General features: G+C 57.1%; 6 protein-coding genes across 6 annotated transcripts; all 6 read right to left on the minus strand.

The window, feature by feature from the left end:
• Window positions 1–910: 910 nt before the first annotated feature.
• On the minus strand, window positions 911–4652 carry MYCTH_2301978 (uncharacterized protein). Its single transcript, XM_003661936.1, has 5 exons — window positions 4501–4652; window positions 4104–4437; window positions 3789–4043; window positions 2815–3732; window positions 911–2747 (listed from the first exon to the last, which is right to left on the minus strand). Exons 2-5 carry the CDS (start codon window positions 4391–4393, stop codon window positions 1052–1054), a joined length of 3159 nt encoding a protein of 1052 aa, XP_003661984.1. The 5' UTR covers window positions 4394–4437; window positions 4501–4652; the 3' UTR covers window positions 911–1051.
• A 747-nt stretch (window positions 4653–5399) lies between these two features.
• MYCTH_2301979 (uncharacterized protein) lies at window positions 5400–6574 on the minus strand. The gene is made up of 2 exons (XM_003661937.1): window positions 6228–6574; window positions 5400–6174 (listed from the first exon to the last, which is right to left on the minus strand). The coding sequence occupies exon 2, from the start codon at window positions 6166–6168 to the stop codon at window positions 5530–5532; it is 639 nt and encodes a 212-aa protein (XP_003661985.1). The 5' UTR covers window positions 6169–6174; window positions 6228–6574; the 3' UTR covers window positions 5400–5529.
• Window positions 6575–6865: 291 nt separating this feature from the next.
• On the minus strand, window positions 6866–7753 carry MYCTH_2314770 (uncharacterized protein). The gene is made up of 3 exons (XM_003661938.1): window positions 7568–7753; window positions 7300–7510; window positions 6866–7238 (listed from the first exon to the last, which is right to left on the minus strand). The coding sequence occupies exons 1-3, from the start codon at window positions 7728–7730 to the stop codon at window positions 6893–6895; spliced, it is 720 nt and encodes a 239-aa protein (XP_003661986.1). The 5' UTR covers window positions 7731–7753; the 3' UTR covers window positions 6866–6892.
• Window positions 7754–7903: 150 nt separating this feature from the next.
• On the minus strand, window positions 7904–9781 carry MYCTH_2301985 (uncharacterized protein). Its single transcript, XM_003661939.1, has 6 exons — window positions 9403–9781; window positions 9088–9312; window positions 8913–8950; window positions 8734–8753; window positions 8494–8661; window positions 7904–8426 (listed from the first exon to the last, which is right to left on the minus strand). The coding sequence occupies exons 1-6, from the start codon at window positions 9502–9504 to the stop codon at window positions 8215–8217; spliced, it is 765 nt and encodes a 254-aa protein (XP_003661987.1). The 5' UTR covers window positions 9505–9781; the 3' UTR covers window positions 7904–8214.
• A 630-nt stretch (window positions 9782–10411) lies between these two features.
• Window positions 10412–11264, minus strand: MYCTH_2125728 (uncharacterized protein; the record flags this gene model as incomplete). Its single annotated transcript, XM_003661940.1, has 2 exons — window positions 10412–10987; window positions 11022–11264. 2 exons carry the CDS (start codon window positions 11262–11264, stop codon window positions 10412–10414), a joined length of 819 nt encoding a protein of 272 aa, XP_003661988.1.
• A 1299-nt stretch (window positions 11265–12563) lies between these two features.
• Window positions 12564–15312, minus strand: MYCTH_2301992 (uncharacterized protein). Its single transcript, XM_003661941.1, has 4 exons — window positions 14851–15312; window positions 13814–14767; window positions 13203–13729; window positions 12564–13130 (listed from the first exon to the last, which is right to left on the minus strand). The coding sequence occupies exons 1-4, from the start codon at window positions 14863–14865 to the stop codon at window positions 12866–12868; spliced, it is 1761 nt and encodes a 586-aa protein (XP_003661989.1). The 5' UTR covers window positions 14866–15312; the 3' UTR covers window positions 12564–12865.
• Window positions 15313–15836: the final 524 nt, after the last annotated feature.

Here is a 15836-nt window from a genome sequence, read left to right on the forward strand (position 1 = left end):
ACGCTAATGTCCTCAGTATATCTGCCTTTGCGAAGTGAATTATTCTAGGACTCAGCAGCAAGAACAGTTAAGTTGCACCTCTCGAACATGGAGACCACAGAGCACGGCTGGAATAATATAGAATCTTCTACGACGATCGCACGTCGTTTGCATCTCGGGGATGTCTTGATCCCTTACCTTTCTTCCTCTTACAACAGTCACTCCACCACTTTGCAATGAATGATCTTCCCCCCGTTTCCCAAGAATGGTTCCTCAATCTCAACCTCGAATTATCCGGCGTAACCATCCACAATTTAAGCCAAACACGATCACCGATGGGAAGAGCCCAATAGCAGAGCGATGTGGCCGTTCTCTGTTAGCTGTTCATTGGTGCGTACTCTCAGTGTTTCTTTCTCGTATGCTTGTACATACAAAAATACCACCCCAACCAACATACCTATCGATGTGCGGCGGATAGCTTTACCGTCGGTAGATCAGAGGGTGACTCGTACTATAAATGAGAACAGGCACGAGTATCTTTATAGAGGCATTCCAAGGCCGAAAACATTTGTTTGAGATAAAGCTGCTGAGGGTAGAAACTGAGAGTAAACCACCGTCCACACGATGATGAGGTGTGAAATGTAAACAAACAGAGATACTGGCTTGCGGAGGAACATGGGCACGACCACAGCACTAAAACCACGATACTCCGTATACATCCGTCAATATTCATATGGTTTCTTTCGTTCATAGAACATGCCTCAAGGCCCAATATCGTTTTGCTTCATTAGGCTAGGCAGCTTGACAATGAATAGGTGACGCTGCTACATAAGAAAAACTAAGGAACCGAACCACATACCACGCCCTACATCGACACTCACAATCTCTGCTGCCACTACCACTAAGCTCACAATCTAGACAGGACATCATACAAACAAACGCCGTTTGCATCGAAGCGCTGAACCGTGACCCATAAAAAGAAAAAGAAAGGGGGCAAAAAAAGGGAAGGATAACCGTGTAGACCATCAACGGCACTTCGAACCTAAAGAGTCGGGGGGGTCCCTGCCCCCTTTTACACCTCGAACCGTTTTCTCCCATCCACGAGTCCCTCCGACAGCTTCGTAACCGCTACCCACGCCGGCACAAATTGGAGCGCCTCGTCCAGCGCTGGGATCGTGCCACGGACGTTTGCGTCGCTCCACTTGCACACCACCGCACCCTTCAAGCCCTTCTCCCGCTTTCTCAGCTCCCCATCTCCCAGAAGCAGGGCCTCCTCGTGATCGGCCCCCTGCTCGGTAGGGATGGGGCCGTCATCTTCAGCAGGATCCTTCCACTCGACATCCACGACCCACTTCTCGTTCCACTTCCGATGCCACATCCGGAACTGCGTGATCCCCGCATCGGAGAGCTGGCCGAACCGCGCATCCCATCCGGAGCTGCCGTGCACAGACAGCCGGGAAACGGGCGCCTCGAACTCCAAGAAGCAAGCCTTGGTGTTGTTCGCCGCGACCTCGAGCCTAGCGGCACTCGGCCCCGTCCGCGAGGCGTTGACCGTTACCAACCCGCTATAGCCCTCGTCTCCCTCTTCTTTCTGCTCTTTAGCAAACGGCCCATCGACAGGGAAATCTGTAAGCCTCGGCCTCGACTCTGAGCCGTCAAAGCAGCAGCTCGCAAGCCCCAGCCTCCTCGACACGCCGCAGTCCACCGCCTTGCCCGAAGCCGAGGGCAGCGACGCGATGATTGAACGGACGTACTCCTCCACGCCGTCGTAGCACACCCTATTCGTCCCGTGGTCGAGGTCCAGCGTCTGCGAGAAGTACACCTTGTACCGCGCCCCCGCCGAGAAGGGGAACGCGACGAGGTTGTACACCAGCGTCGCGACGAACACGACCATCAAGAAGACCGGCAGGTGATGCGTCACGCGGTGGATGAAGGGCGCCAGCGGGAGGAGCAGCAAAACGGCGGATAGAAAAGCAATCAGGTAGGGGAGGAGCAGGTTGCTGCCGTCGGCCCCGGTCTGGTGGACGGCGTCGACGAGCATGAGCGCGGTCTGAGCCACGAGGATGATGATGAAGGGCCCCAGCAGGAGGAATTGCAGGATCCAGGCCCACGAGGGGAGGCGGCCGGACCAAGCCTGTTCGTTCTCGAAGGGGGAGGGATGGGGGAGGCCGCTGTCGCTGTAGCGTCGGGCGGCGCCGCTGACGAGGGCCGAGATGGAGCGCCGATAGGTTGTCGCGAAAGTGGTTCGGGCTGGTTGGTCACTGGCCGCGCTGCCGCCTACGAGCGGGGTCCGTTCGGTCGGGGCCTCAGTGTCGGCATCGTCCTCGTCACCGTCACGAGTTGGTCCGGGGACAGACGTGGAGTGGTTGGAGGGTCCTGGTCGGGAGGATGTCGGCTCTCGGGTAGATGCTGGAGGCGGCAGTTGGGATGGCGAGAGACCATTGCGAGAACGGCCGCGATGGTATTCCCTCTCCTCCTCCTCGTCGCGCAGTTTCTGGGCCCAGGCCGTCTTTTTCGGCAGCGCGAAATGCTCGCAGAGGGCAATAAACAGCGAGAGAAACACGGCGGACCCGAGAAAAACAGACGGGTACCCAGCGCCGATCCTCAGCCTGTCCTCCGCAACAGTGACCGCCACGAGCGCGGCCCATCCGATAATGAATATCCAAATCTGGACATAGGTTCTGTGCAAAGCGCTGGGTCTCACAGAGCTTGCGCCGCGCATGATAACCCAAAACGTAAAGTAGAACAGCGACACCATCATGGCCAAACTAATTGGCATTGTCAGCAAACTCTGTGACACTTCGCATCAACGAAGGGCTGTAGGGGCAGACATACACGGAATATCGACTGCTGTATATGATGAAAGGGTTCACCTTCCTCATCAAGAAGGCTGCTCCCAGCGTCAGCGACCCGGCTACAACGAGCGCGAAGGGGAACCGGAAGAAGCCCTTCCATCCCCCGACCGACACGGGCTCGTCATCGGCTTCGTAACCCGTCTTGACCTTCGAGCTGAACAGATAGTACTTATCCGCTCTATGCAGCAGGTAGCTGACCAGTATGAGGATGAGCGGTGTGGCGATCAGCAGGGTCAACGACCATGCGAACATGCCCTTGAGATCAAAGAGCACGAATCCCTTGCCGAAGAGATCGAACCACACTCCCTCACTCGGACTGCCGTTACGCACCTTGCCGCGCGCGCCGTCGGGGCGGGGGCCGACGAAGGTGTTGCCCGTGTCGCCGGACAGGCGGGTGGTCGTGTGGATCGCGGCCGACAGCATGTGCCAGAGACTACCCCTAGACGCGTGCCTGGCATCGTCTTGGTTGGTGTGATAACGCGCGCGGGGTTTGAAGAAGGCAAGGTCGAGACCGCGCTGGCCGTAGACGTCGTAGAGAACCGAGTAATCGGTGGCGCTCCTGATGAAGCCAAGTCCGAAGGCATCGGAGCCGATGACGGTGCCGAAGGGATTGGGTGATCCGGCGTAGGCGGCCGTTACCTCGCGGTCGGTGGTGCGGAACAGCATGGCTCGGCCGCCGGCACCGGCTCCCTCGAGGTTCAAGAAAGTGTGGATGTACGGATTCAGAGGATGCTGCCCGAGCGCTCGGGCGCCGTACAGATAGTCTTCCTCGCCGTTGTTGAGCATGACCACTATGCCTCTATCGGGCTGGTTCTCGGGTCGGGTAAAGTACTGGATCAACTGCAGGCAAGTAACGACACCCATACCGTCGTCTGTGGCGCCGTACCCAGTGGAGACCCTGAATACAGTCAGTCCAGCACTTTATAGTTCCGATTTGAGGTGGCAGGTACGTACGAGTCATAGTGAGCGTTCACCAGCGTCAAGCCCTTTTCGTTCTGCCTGGAATCGTGAGGTTCGACTGCATCCCACCACTTGCCTGGGCCATCGGATCTGCCCCTGATGTAAACAAGTATGTTGGTGCCCTCAAAGTACGCGGCGATTTGGGGTGTCTTGGGGTCGGGGACCACACCTGACGCCATTGCAAAGGTGCAATTGGATGTCAAGTCGTCAAACACGGTGACAGCGGCATCCGGGTTTTCTGGGCCCTTGCTGTTGATTGAATTGATTAACTCGGGTTAACAACCGATGGATTTGCGCGACAGGTCTTACCCGTCGATCGTCCAAGCCGCCCCATTCTCGTTTAGGATAGAGCGTATGCGCTCGAGAAGAAACCGCCTAAGGTCATCGTTGTAGTGGCTGTTGTAGGGGTGATAGGCTCGAGTGAGAGTTGCCAGGTCAAGCCAGGCCTGGGTGAGATTGGTTCCCTTCACGGGAGACTCGCCATGTGGTGCCGGTGGCGTCTCCTCGTTGATGACAATGATGGGGATGAGAAGGGCGAGATAGGTGACCGTGGTCCAGAAGGTGACGGGTCCCGGCCGGAACGAGAAGGGGTTGATCATCGTGACTTAGCTGGGTAGCGCGGGTCGGCTGACCGGGGTTCCCTCTTTCGATCAGGAAATGCGAAGTCAGTTGAAGCCAGGAAACACCCGCAAGCTTCTCCGATTACTCATATGAGATGTTGCCGAGTTGCGAACGACATGAGTTGTTCAGGACTTGGGCGTCCTAGTCCCAGAAGAAGTATCTCGACTCGCGCTGTATCGTCTCCCACATTCAACGGCAGGACTCTCGACTCGCCAAATGCACGGTATTTGGCACTGCGTCGTCGAAAAAGCTCAGGTACGACACAGCATCTGAAACGCCGAAGCAGACCCTTGTTTTGCCGCGGTGCTCGCGGGGTCGCTCCTCGCGAACGCGACCGGCTTATATACTCTTGTTGAGTCCACCGTGTTGCTGGGGAAATGGCGAGGAGAAGGTAGCATGAACGACCTCGCGAAATGCAGAAGCCGGTTAGAATTCAAGCAGTAGTGTGGGTGCCTTGGGCAATTAAATGATCTACGAGCTCGCGAGGTCGTTGACCAAGTTTGCGGGGAGCGGAGCTCTGATGTGTAGGTGCGGATTGCAGCTGGAGTAGGCTGCAACAGCTACTTGTGTACGAATTACACGCAGCAATTGGCCCAAGCTCCCAAGTGATGTCACAGGCGCCCTATGTCACCTGCAAGGGGGGTTGCTTTTGCAAGCCTCATTGAATAAGGTAATCCGTACCCTGCCAACACCTGTAAATACCATACATACGCTACATGCACATATAAGGCGTGTATAGCCACCTTCACCTCGGCTATTGAATGACAAGCCAGGCGACAGCTGTCTATACGACGGAGCCAGCATTCTATTTCTCACCACATTATACATGCCACAAAATTGCGAGAGTATCTTCATGCAATATTCCGCTGCTCAATCTTGTACAGTTAGTGCTGGCTATCCCTTTGCCTTGACTATCTAGCCAATGGACTGTCAACGTCTGGTCCGACAGGCTTGATCAAAGCGTTAGGCTTAGGGCCAGGCTAGCCATTTGCAAAGAGGAAAAAAAAGAGGAAAAAAAAGAGGAAAAAAAACAGGAAACAGCCTATCGGTCAGTAGCATTCTACTACCCGGCAAAATACTGCATCGCAGCAAGTTAGTCCGCTAGCGTCTACCCTTAAGCACCTGGAGGAGGTGGTGGCAGGTCTGCGGGCGGCGGCGGTGGAGGAGGAGGAGGAGCATCCCCAGAGGGCGGAGGGGGCGGAGGCGGTACGGCATTAGCGTACTGACTGATCAGGGCGTTTAGTCCACCAGGGAGGCCAGGCGGCGCGCCACCAGGAGGGGGCGGAGGAGGCGGAGGGGGCAAGCCAGGGGGAGGAACCCCGACTCCCGGGGGCGCACCAGGGGCGCCGTAACCGCCGTAACCCGGGTATCCGGGGTATGCGGCCGGAGCACCCATGGGCTGGTTCCAGGGAGCGGTGCCCGGGGCAGTAGGGGCACCGCCATAGGAGCCGTGGCCGCCAGGGTAGTAGCTATCACCTCCATCACGGCCATCGAACCCGCGATAGCCACGGTCGCGGTCGCGGTCGCGGTCGCGGTCGCGGTCACGCGCCCACGGTGCAGGCCCTCCGGAGGGGCCAGTCGGGGCGCCGCCCTCGTTGTCCCGGTCGTGGTTCCTGATACGCCAAGGAGCAGGCCCACCAGTCGGGCCGCGTGCCCAGGGCCGAGCATCGCCTCCGCCGCCAGAAGGACCATGGGAGCCGGGCCCTGCTTCAATACGCGCGGGAGCCGCGCCGGAACCGCCGAGTTCTTGCATGAGTTGCTACGACAGGTTAGCACAAAGGACTGCTTAAACCACCCGAGGGGTCCACATACCTCGTACTCGCGATCTACGGCATCGCCGCCACCCAAGCGGGAAGCACCCGACCGAGGACCGTCATTACGCCAGCTAGCACCTCTTTGTCTGTCGGGGCAATCACGAGCCATATGCCCGGCGTTGCCGCACACACGGCAGATGATGTTGGCCGTAAAGTTCTGTCTCTCCGGGCAGTCATACTTGCGATGTCCAATCTGGCCGCAGTTCTGGCATGCCTGGTTCTCGTCGTCACGAAGTGTTCCGTTCAGGGCGGCCAGCTCGCGCAGCTGATTCCGCTTCAGCTCATTCTGGCCCTCAGGGATAGACGCGGCCTGGTCACCTGGTCAGTATGCGTTACATGTAGCACTCAAGGCGGGACGACGAACCGTTTCAATAACGTTGTGAATCAACTTCTTGGCCTTGTTGACTTTCTCCTCAGTATCCGCCATGATGAGGCAGTGGAGGTCCTCCTCCTGGTTGCTGGAATGCGCAGCATCGGAGCGGCCTTTGCCTTCCTTCACGGAACCCTTTCCGCGAATGGCAATCTTGGCTCCGGATTCAGCTTCCATCTTTTTGAGAGTGTTGCCACGAGGTCCGATGAGTAAGCCAACTTAAGTAGGGAGAGCTAAGCGTTAGTAAACTGGGTCAAGTGAGACGAGAAGAAAACAAAAAGTTCGTGAGCGAGTTAGAGTCCAAGGGTTAGCCCGCGAGGCACAGCATCACAGCAGGATGCCGACACAAGTGCCTGGCAAAGTACCAAGGGTGAGGGGAGTTTGGAGTGGTTAGAAGAGGTTAGAGGGTTAGCAATCATACTGAAATTGATCTCTGGATAGTCGTTAACCGGGACGTAGACCTTCTCCTGAGTCTTGGTCGGCCGGCGATAGTCTGCGGGCGGGTGATAGTTAGGGATGGTCTTTATGGCTTTCTCGATCAGCTTGTGGCGCTCATCCTCAAGGCGCTTCCGGTAGCGATATTCCCGAGTATTGATACGGCGGCCGTGATTGTCGTACTGCGGAGGAGGCGACGGAGACCTTGATCGCGCGCCGTTAGCATCAGCAGTAAAGGCAAAGTGGGACGCGCAGCAAAACACACCTGTCTCCGTCGGCGGGAACGACATCGTCAATCTTGAGCTTCTGCGTGATTTCCTCGATACGCAGATGGAGAGTATAGGCTTCCAGTTGCTCGCTAGTCATGTCGGCGACGATGGCAGTCGGCAGGCCCATGAGCCCAGCGGCCTTGTTCTCCGTCGCTTCGCCCCAGCGATTGCGCTTCTTGCGACGTCTCGGGCCGTCGTGTTCGGAACCTGCGAAAAGGGAAAATTAGGATCATACTTCGGAGAACAGTCGCCAGAATAACGTACGTTCAGGGCTCCGACCGCGCTTAGCATCGCGGTCGCCGTTCGCAAGACCATTTGGCGACGCGCTGCCATTTTTGCTGCTGCTGTCTTCGGGGTCGGCTCCAAACCGGCGCTTTCCCAAGGGAATATTATTGGAGCCGGTTATGCCTTGATTTCTCCACGCCATTGTGTGGTTCGATTGCCTTGCGGTCCGGGAGACGTTGGTGTGGATGTCGAAGGCGACGTCTTTTTCAGGAAGTTCGGGATCACGGCAAAAAAACGGCCAGGTTCGCCACGATCTTACGGAGTACCCTACAATAGCTTACCTTATCGAGGCCCAAGGCATGCTGACCCACGTGATAGCTTGGCACAGTGCACGGACTCCTCGCAAGGTTTCACACCACATACTCCGTAGAACGTAATACTCATAGTAATCCGTACTTTGTAATGTAATCCGTACCTCCATACAATCTCAACACTCTCACTTTGCAGTCCGTTCATGGACCAAAATATGGGAGGTTTTGGGCATTGGCTAGCCAGGTATTGCGGTTGTAATTCAATTCAGGCCTGCAACGGCTGAAGCTCAAGTCAAAGACATACCGAGCATGTACCTCCATGCGTGCAACCGCGCCCGCCCTTTCTGTACGAGCACAGCCAGACCGGGGGGCCTTTCACTTCTTCGAATCCTCCTGCATGCCTCGCTGCACCCAATCCCTAGTCTGAGCCGCCGCCGCGTCGAGCTCCTCCTCGGTCTTGTGCCGGCTCTCCAGGACCTTGTGCGGGCTCGGGACGTGCCTACCTTTCTCGCAAGCGGGGCGGGACAGGATCTTGTCGACCCAGGCGTTGAGGTGGGGGAACTCGTGCACCGGGATACCGGCCCAATCTTGCTTTTGTGTCAGCGCCCGTTGCTTCGCCGGCTGCTGTATGTACATGGTAAAAGGGACACTCACATCCAGCAGCCACCCAGCCCCAGCAAGCAATGTCGGCGATGGTGCACCGGTCGCCCACAATGTAACCCGAGGTAGACTGGCTCAGCTGCTTGTCCAGGACGCCGTACAGGCGGCGTGTCTCATTTCGGTATCTGTCGATGCCGTACTGGATCTTCTCGGGGGCATATCCTGTTTTGGATCAGCCGTTCGTCGCAGATAGACAGATTCGACGTGCCGTGCATAGCGTTTTCGTCGACTTACTTGAGAAATGGTTCGCTTGGCTGATTCAACCAGGTTAGCATTTCCACACACACACACACACACACACACACACACACACACACACACACAAGCATGCGCGCGCACATCCACACGCACATCGACATCCCTTCCGACTCCTGGGGAGGAGGGAGGGATGGGGAGAGGAAAAGATAACTCACCCTTGCATCGGCCCGAGACCAGCAACTTGCCAAAACAGCTGTTATGCGTTCCCCAGCATCAGCCACGATCCTCATCCCAATTCAGTTCGAAAGAACGAGGAATCAAAGAAGAGATTTTTTTTTTTGGGGGGGAGGGGAGAAAGGAACGGGAGGGAGCAGGAAGGAGATGACGCACCCAGCTGTTCACCTCGTAGTACTCGCGCGTGCCCCGCGGGTACGAGACCTTGTGCTCGGGGTCGTAGCGTTCGACCAGGTACTGCATGATGGAGCCGCTCTCGAAGAGGCGGATGGGCGAGCCGTCCGGGAGGACATCGGTCAGGGCGGGGATGCGGCCGTTGGGGTTGATCTCGAGGAACCAGGGCTCCTTCTGCTCGTTCTTGCTGAAGTCGATGGCTGTGACCTGATATCCCCCGAGATTAGACATACTCTCTGGGTACGGGGGAGGGGGCGGGAATGGGTGGTTCGCCGAGACGGAAGGGCAACAACCTACCTTGTACGGCAGACCGAGCTCCTCGAGCAGCATCGAGATCTTGATGCCGTTCGGCGTCTGGGCCGTGTAGAGGTGGATATCGGTCTTGGTGGTGTCGGCCATCTTGTGAGGGGTGGTGTTCTTCTGGTAGTGGTCGGTGGACGTTAAGTGTGCTTCCAACTGCGCAACGCGTTGCATTGAATCAAGTCCCTCATTCAACCAGCCGTGAGAGACCGGGACCTGGCTCTTATACTTCCCGCTCCACTCGGTACGGAAATAATCATGGAAAAGGTTATGGGATTAATAAAACGCTCTGGGAACCCCAGGGGCACTTACATCATTGGTATGCGGGGCTTAGAAATCATCAGGGAACACCTTCCTCAACTCGGAGACTATTGCGGGTGCAATAGACCAGCAGGGAGGGGCCAGAAACCTGGGTCGGCCCCACTAGGGAGTTCAACACGACCCTTCCGCGCCCGGACCGGGTTCACACTAGGCTCCGTCCGCTTTCAGCGAAGGCTCCTCAGAACCTCTCGAAGAGGGGTTTACAGGTTTAACCGCCGCGAGAGAACGGAAGTTGACCAGCTAAACGAGAAACTGAAGAGAGCAGCAGGGCGAGATGTGTGGAAGAAGCTCAAGACTCTTTGTCATCCTATTTTCTCCTCCTTCGAACAGAGCGCATCGAGTTTTGGTTATTTTAATTGGCAGATTGGGAAGTAGATGATAAATTCACGACTACCTACCAAGGTCAGCTGATTTACACTACAGATGCGCAGTCTTTGTGTCGGGGGCGGGCTGCCAACTAATGTGTGTCACAACAAGAAGAAGCCATGCCGCTCCGAATGGCATGGACAAAGGGAGCTCGAAGGAGATCCATCGGATCAGGAATTACTAACGAGAGAAAGATAGATTGTAAATGGGAGAGTTACCCAGTATGGACACGTGACGCTTACTTGCAGATATTATTATTAAGCAAGTATTTTGGGCACTGGGTCATCGTCGCGGCTAGTCGGCCTCTCGTCTCTGACCGTCAGCGGGTCACGGCGGACATGGCGGCCGGGTCGTTGGCAAAGGTGGAGAGGGGGACGAGCCGGCCGCCGTACTGGGCGATGCCGACCTCGATGTTGCCGACGGGCAGCGGGCCGAAGTACTTGTCGTAGTGGTCGTAGTAGGTGGCCGACTGCGAGTATCCGAGGGTATACTTGACGCCCATGGCGGTGAGCTTGGCCGCGAACGGAGACAGCATGGCCTCGACCTCGGCCGCCGTCTTGTTGTAGGCCGTCAGGGGCGCTATCTGGAAGAAGCTCGAGGTGGAGTAGTAGACGACCATGGCTCCGGACAGGGCCCAGTACAGGTTTCGGCGTTCTGCGTGCGCGAGGCCGTGACGACCTCGAACTCGAGCGTGTTGTCGTCGGCCGAACGAGGTGCTCAGGGCAGAGTGACCACCGCCTTGGGTGTAACCACCAGCGATTCCGACGGTCGGGCACTCACCGCCCACGACCACCTGCTTCTTTTCGAGAGCGGCCGACAATACCTGGAAGCCCTGGACGCCGGCGCCGAGCTTGACGGCGCTGCCGGTGTAGTCCTTGCCCTTCCACTCCCTGAACTCGATGCTGTTGAGCTAGCTTATGCGTCCACACCGAGAGGGCGCCGGCGCCTGTGGACCGACCCAGGTAGTCATGGCCGGTGTTGCGGATGACGAAGCGGATGTTGTTCTGCTTGGCGAACTTGACGGCGGCGATGATGTCGGCCGCCGACTGGGCTTCCACGGCGTAGACCACATAGTTGCCCAGGGTGCACGGCTTGGACGGCGAGGTGAAGGGGTCGCAGCTCTGGTTGGCAACGAAGGGAGCCAGGACCAGCACGCGTCTCCAGGGAAGCATTTGCACTGCGCGGCCCGGCCGATGGCCAGGGCACCCGCACCAGCCGCAAGCAGGCCGGCAGCGAGGAACGGCGCCTTCACGTCTTCATAGAGAAGAGTGACAAAGGGTGAGACTGTCAAGGTAGAAAAACGAGGGTGGGGGAGGAGAGAGTCGAGAGCAACCTCCTAGAGAAGTAGCGCTGCTACGCAGAGACAAGTTGCAACCCCCAAGACACATAACAGGCCCTCCATCCTCCCTTTGCAAGTCAATGGAGCCATGGTGCCTGTCGATACCAGCGGAGGATTCACTACACTATCAGAGTAGAGCTTGGATAGGAGCGAATCGCCGTGCGCGGCAGGGGTCCTAGTGTACCTCGTTCGGAAAGCTGTGCATGGGGTACCGATACCGAGCGACCGGGAGAGGTCCCCAGAAGAGAAAGAGGCACGAGGGAACACTGCTCGGCGTGAGCCATAGTAGCAGTAAAAAAAAAAAAAAAAACAATCGGGGGATTATCTCCGTCGAGGCTCCTTACCAATCAGTACCAACAACCCGGTAGTTAAAAGTGAAGAAACGAGCAATGATTCGATTTAGGAATGAGCCAAGCCGAGCCGTGAGGGCTCGAGCAACGGGCCCATGCATGGGGGCATCCGCTCTTTCCAGGTCCGTGGCACCCAGGCATGGTACCCTCCCGAGGGGGGAAACCATGCAGCTCACATGAGTGAAGTGTACGAATCATTCCTGCAATGGCCCAACGAAATTGCAGAGCGACGCATCGTGCTACTAAAACTGCACTCGGGTTCCCCTGACCTTGGACATGGATAGATCGTAGTGTAAAGGGGACGATCGAATTTTCGGAAGTGTCCGGTTTGGAGGTTATCTCCGGGGGGCTTGCTCTGGGGCGTTGTATTCATATGTATGTATGTATGTACAACAACACGTCCCTTGAGTCTATCCTGGGTCGCTATGATGGCTGAAGTACTAAGCTTCGCTCCCTCTCTCTCCCCTGGCCACCATGCTCCGATGTGATGTAACCTCCAGCGCACCTCTGCTCAACGGGCCGGCTGCTATCCTACGACCCCTAGCTTCCCCGCGGTTCCAGTTCTTTGTTCTTGCTACGCGCACAGGTCCGGCGCTCCTTGCTGGATCTACACAAGGAGAACGACATCTTCACCTCGAGGGACTGCCGATTCACATGCCTCTCTGCGTCACAGATCCGGGAGCCCACCTATCCTCTCTGAACTCTAAAGCATTCCATGAACCGTTCTCCTAGAGTGGTCGCCTTAGCAGTGCAACTCCAACGAGCCCCGCCTTTCACATTTGCTCATGTTTCATAACCGACAGTCGCATATACTTTCTTCAACACCTGACGGATAATTATAATACACACCGGACACTCAAGTTGACAGGCAAACAAAGTAGGAATCATCAAAGCCACCAAAAAACAAAAACTCGACATAGAAACCCAAAAACGCCGGCCATGCCATGCCATGCCATGCCTTGTCCGGTGCTTCCATATCCAGACCAAGGTTTTGTATCCTCCCGTAGCCGATGCAAAACACAGTAAAGCTTGATATACAAAACGCAATATCACCGCCCATCAAGTTAATACTCGCGGAGACGAGTTACTGCCGCATTGGCGCCACCACCTTGCCCGCGTCGACCAGAATCAGTTCCTCGAGCCTCTTATCCACATCCGGCCCGTACTCGACGCGCTTCCAGGTCGTGATGCGCGCCTCGTTCATGTTGAAGTCGAAGATGCGGATCTTGCGGTGGAAGCCGCCGTAGCCCGCGTAGCCGCCGAACCCGGCCGCCCCGGCGTAGCACATCCAGAGGGCGGGCTTTTCGTCTTCCGTCTGGGACAGGCCGCAGTACTCGTTCACGTGGTCGCTGTGAACAGAACATCAGTTTAGCTCATCGACCGAAGATAACGGGAAGGAAGGCGGAGAGAAGGGTACGTACTGCCCGCAACTGACCATAGATATCCCCTCCTCCACCAGCGCGTCGTAAAAGCCGGAATTATAAGCCGGCGCTGTGCTCGGCTCCTTCCACTCGCCCACCAGCGTCAGGTTCGGCAGTGTGTACTCCGGAATGGGAATATGGATGAACGCCACGTCCATATGATGATGCGTGTACTCCTCGTGGCTCCTCTTGAGGCTCCGGGCCGTATTGCGGAACCAGTCGATCTGGCTCTGCTTGATCCAGTCATACCCCTTGAACTTGCGCTCGTTGGGCGAGTACGAGTGCGAGTCGAGAAGGTACACAGTGATGGCCGAGTGACCCGAGCTGCCGCGGGCCAGCACCTCGATATAGTAGTTGCCCACTCCGTCAACGTCAGCGGGGCCGGCTTTGGACAGAGAGTAGGGGAGCTGTTCGATGAGTTCCATCTGCGCGGCACGCGACATGGATCCCTCGTCGTCGTGGTTGCCGAAGATGGAAGCGTACGGGATCTTGTGCTTGATGAGGAGTTGCGCGTACTTGAAGATGGCCTGGGGGGAGAGAAAACAAAAAAACCACAATCAGCATCAAAGCCGGACCAAGAAGAGAGTGTGTGCTTGTTTTGTGCCACTTACCGTCTGCGCATCTGGCGCGGTCTCCCCATTCACCTGGTCTCCGCTGAGCACCACCAGATTCGGCCTCTCCTCCTCCAGGATCTTCTCTACGAAGTCCAGCGTCCTAGGGTCCGCCAAGCACTTCCCGCCATTCCAATCCTCGGGCAGGGCGTCCCGGCAATGTCCCACGCCCGTACTCAGGTGCAGGTCCGCCAGTTGCATGATCTTGAACCGCCCATTCTCCATGATCCTCGGCACCGGTTTGTGCGGCTCTTGTTCGGCGCCCCTCCGGATCGTGATGTGGGCCTCGGGAATCCCCGATCCCGCATCCAAGAGCATCGCCGTCCCCGTCATCTCCCACCCGGGCCGCGCCTCGACCGCATCGTCCCCAAACAGCACGTCCAGGCCGGTCACCGCATCCTTGGAATCGCTCACGCCGCGCCGGTTGCTCCGCTTGATCCAGATCCCACCCGGCCTCTGTTCCCACTCCCCCTCGATCTTCCCGTGGCTATACTCACCGCCCGCCTCCCCGGCCTCCGGAGCAGCCGCCGCCGCCGCCGCCGCCGCCTCCACGGCGCTCGTCCTCCTCCCTCTCCTGTTATTCGTACTGCTCTTGGCAGCCACGTCATCCGGGTTCAGCCGTCCCACGCTGACGTCCACGACGACCTTGTCCTCGGGCGTCAGCTCCTCCTCGCGCTTGCGCTGGACGTGCAGGTAGGCCGACGAGAACGTGGCGCGGCGCAGGTACAAGTCCTTCTCGATGCGGTGCCAGGCGGCGGCGTCGAGCTTGCACGACGAGAAGGGGTTGAGGGACGAGCACTTGGTCAGCGTGACGTCGGTGATGACGGTGCCCGCATGGTGGCTCGGCATGTACTCGTGTATGGCATTGGGCAGCACGCGGAAGTTGCGGTCGAGGAAGAAGATGACAATCAGGGTGAAGATGGTGGCGGTAGAGGTTTGCACTATTGTGCGGACCTGTGAGCGTGGCAGAGGGGTGGGTGGTTAGGGAGTCTCATCGGCTACCAGATAAGGAAAGATGGGAGAGAAGAGAAGCCTACGATGCGTCGCGTCATGGTGGATTCGAAATGAGGGATGAAAGTGACGCGACTGTATCGCCGAGCATGTAGTTAATGTAACGACACTCTCGCCCTCGTTTAGCCGGAGTTGTGCAAAAGATAAGCGGGTATTTGTGTTGCGTAGTGTCGTCGAACTACTGAATGTCTGTTGCGACTGCACGGGAGGACAAGAGTCGTCCAAGGACACAAATGCGTGTTCGACCTTTTTTTTTTGGTTTGGGGGGGGGGGGGGAGGTGGTGGTTCAAGGAATGGGAGGAGTCGAAGCTCGAGGGACGCTAGAAGATCATCGCGTTAACGCGGCAGGGAGACGAGTAGAAAGCAGGCCAGTGCTTTCCTTTGATGGAAGGATTGGTATCGCTGGTGCGTTCGCGTCGCAGCCCAGAGTTCGCCGCCTGTCTGGTGTTTCACCGCAGATGAAGAAAAGAATTCCGGGTGCGCCTGGGCGGTTCTCGAGCGCGGGCGCGTGTGAACAAGGGTTCTAGCCACAGGCGGAAAGACCTGCTGCTGGCGGGAAGATCGGGCGTGGCCAGACCCGCAAGGCAACCGCCAATCCGGGGAAGCGGACCCGCCATAACTAATCCAGGCACTCGGAACACAGCGCTGACAACTTGCTCACTTCGGTGTGAGAGACACGGGAAAGCGCCTCGACAGCACATCAGAAAGTGTCTAGCTGACCTGATCTATTGGCATGTACGGATTACCTAGCTAAGGTACATACCACCACGTCTCGCCCAAGTGCCGCCCTGAATGATAAGTTGAACACAGTGCACAATTATTCTGCACTTACTTCCAATCATGGTAATGATACAAGTAGTGTAATTCACCATCGGGAAAAAAACGCACCGTCCCGCGAGGCCAGCATACATACAAGTTAGTGATGCGCTACTGTACAGGTAACAAGTGTGTACGGAGTAGCGATACAGTCATGGTATCGCAGATCTGCAGCCATTCACACCCGGAGCACACG

The sequence above is a fragment of the Thermothelomyces thermophilus genome, chromosome 2 (genome assembly GCF_000226095.1).
Source record: "Thermothelomyces thermophilus ATCC 42464 chromosome 2, complete sequence".
Classification (NCBI taxonomy): Eukaryota; Fungi; Ascomycota; class Sordariomycetes; order Sordariales; family Chaetomiaceae; genus Thermothelomyces; species Thermothelomyces thermophilus.

Coding starts and splice junctions, on each gene's coding strand:
- MYCTH_2301978 (XM_003661936.1), bottom strand. CDS start 4,393: ATGATCAACCCCTTCTCGTTCCGGCCGGGACCCGTCACCTTCTGGACC. Junction 4,044..4,103: donor GCGGCTTGGACGATCGACGG/GTAAGACCTGTC, acceptor TTCAATCAACAG/CAAGGGCCCAGAAAACCCGG. Junction 3,733..3,788: donor GTGAACGCTCACTATGACTC/GTACGTACCTGC, acceptor GACTGTATTCAG/GGTCTCCACTGGGTACGGCG.
- MYCTH_2301985 (XM_003661939.1), bottom strand. CDS start 9,504: ATGGCCGACACCACCAAGACCGATATCCACCTCTACACGGCCCAGACG. Junction 8,754..8,912: donor GGTCTCGGGCCGATGCAAGG/GTGAGTTATCTT, acceptor TGGTTGAATCAG/CCAAGCGAACCATTTCTCAA. Junction 8,662..8,733: donor CCAAGCGAACCATTTCTCAA/GTAAGTCGACGA, acceptor GATCCAAAACAG/GATATGCCCCCGAGAAGATC.
- MYCTH_2314770 (XM_003661938.1), bottom strand. CDS start 7,730: ATGGCGTGGAGAAATCAAGGCATAACCGGCTCCAATAATATTCCCTTG. Junction 7,511..7,567: donor GCGCGGTCGGAGCCCTGAAC/GTACGTTATTCT, acceptor CCCTTTTCGCAG/GTTCCGAACACGACGGCCCG. Junction 7,239..7,299: donor GTTCCCGCCGACGGAGACAG/GTGTGTTTTGCT, acceptor CGCGCGATCAAG/GTCTCCGTCGCCTCCTCCGC.
- MYCTH_2301992 (XM_003661941.1), bottom strand. Junction 13,730..13,813: donor CCGCGCCAGATGCGCAGACG/GTAAGTGGCACA, acceptor CTCTCCCCCCAG/GCCATCTTCAAGTACGCGCA. Junction 13,131..13,202: donor TCTATGGTCAGTTGCGGGCA/GTACGTACCCTT, acceptor TTCTGTTCACAG/CGACCACGTGAACGAGTACT.
- MYCTH_2301979 (XM_003661937.1), bottom strand. CDS start 6,168: ATGCAAGAACTCGGCGGTTCCGGCGCGGCTCCCGCGCGTATTGAAGCA.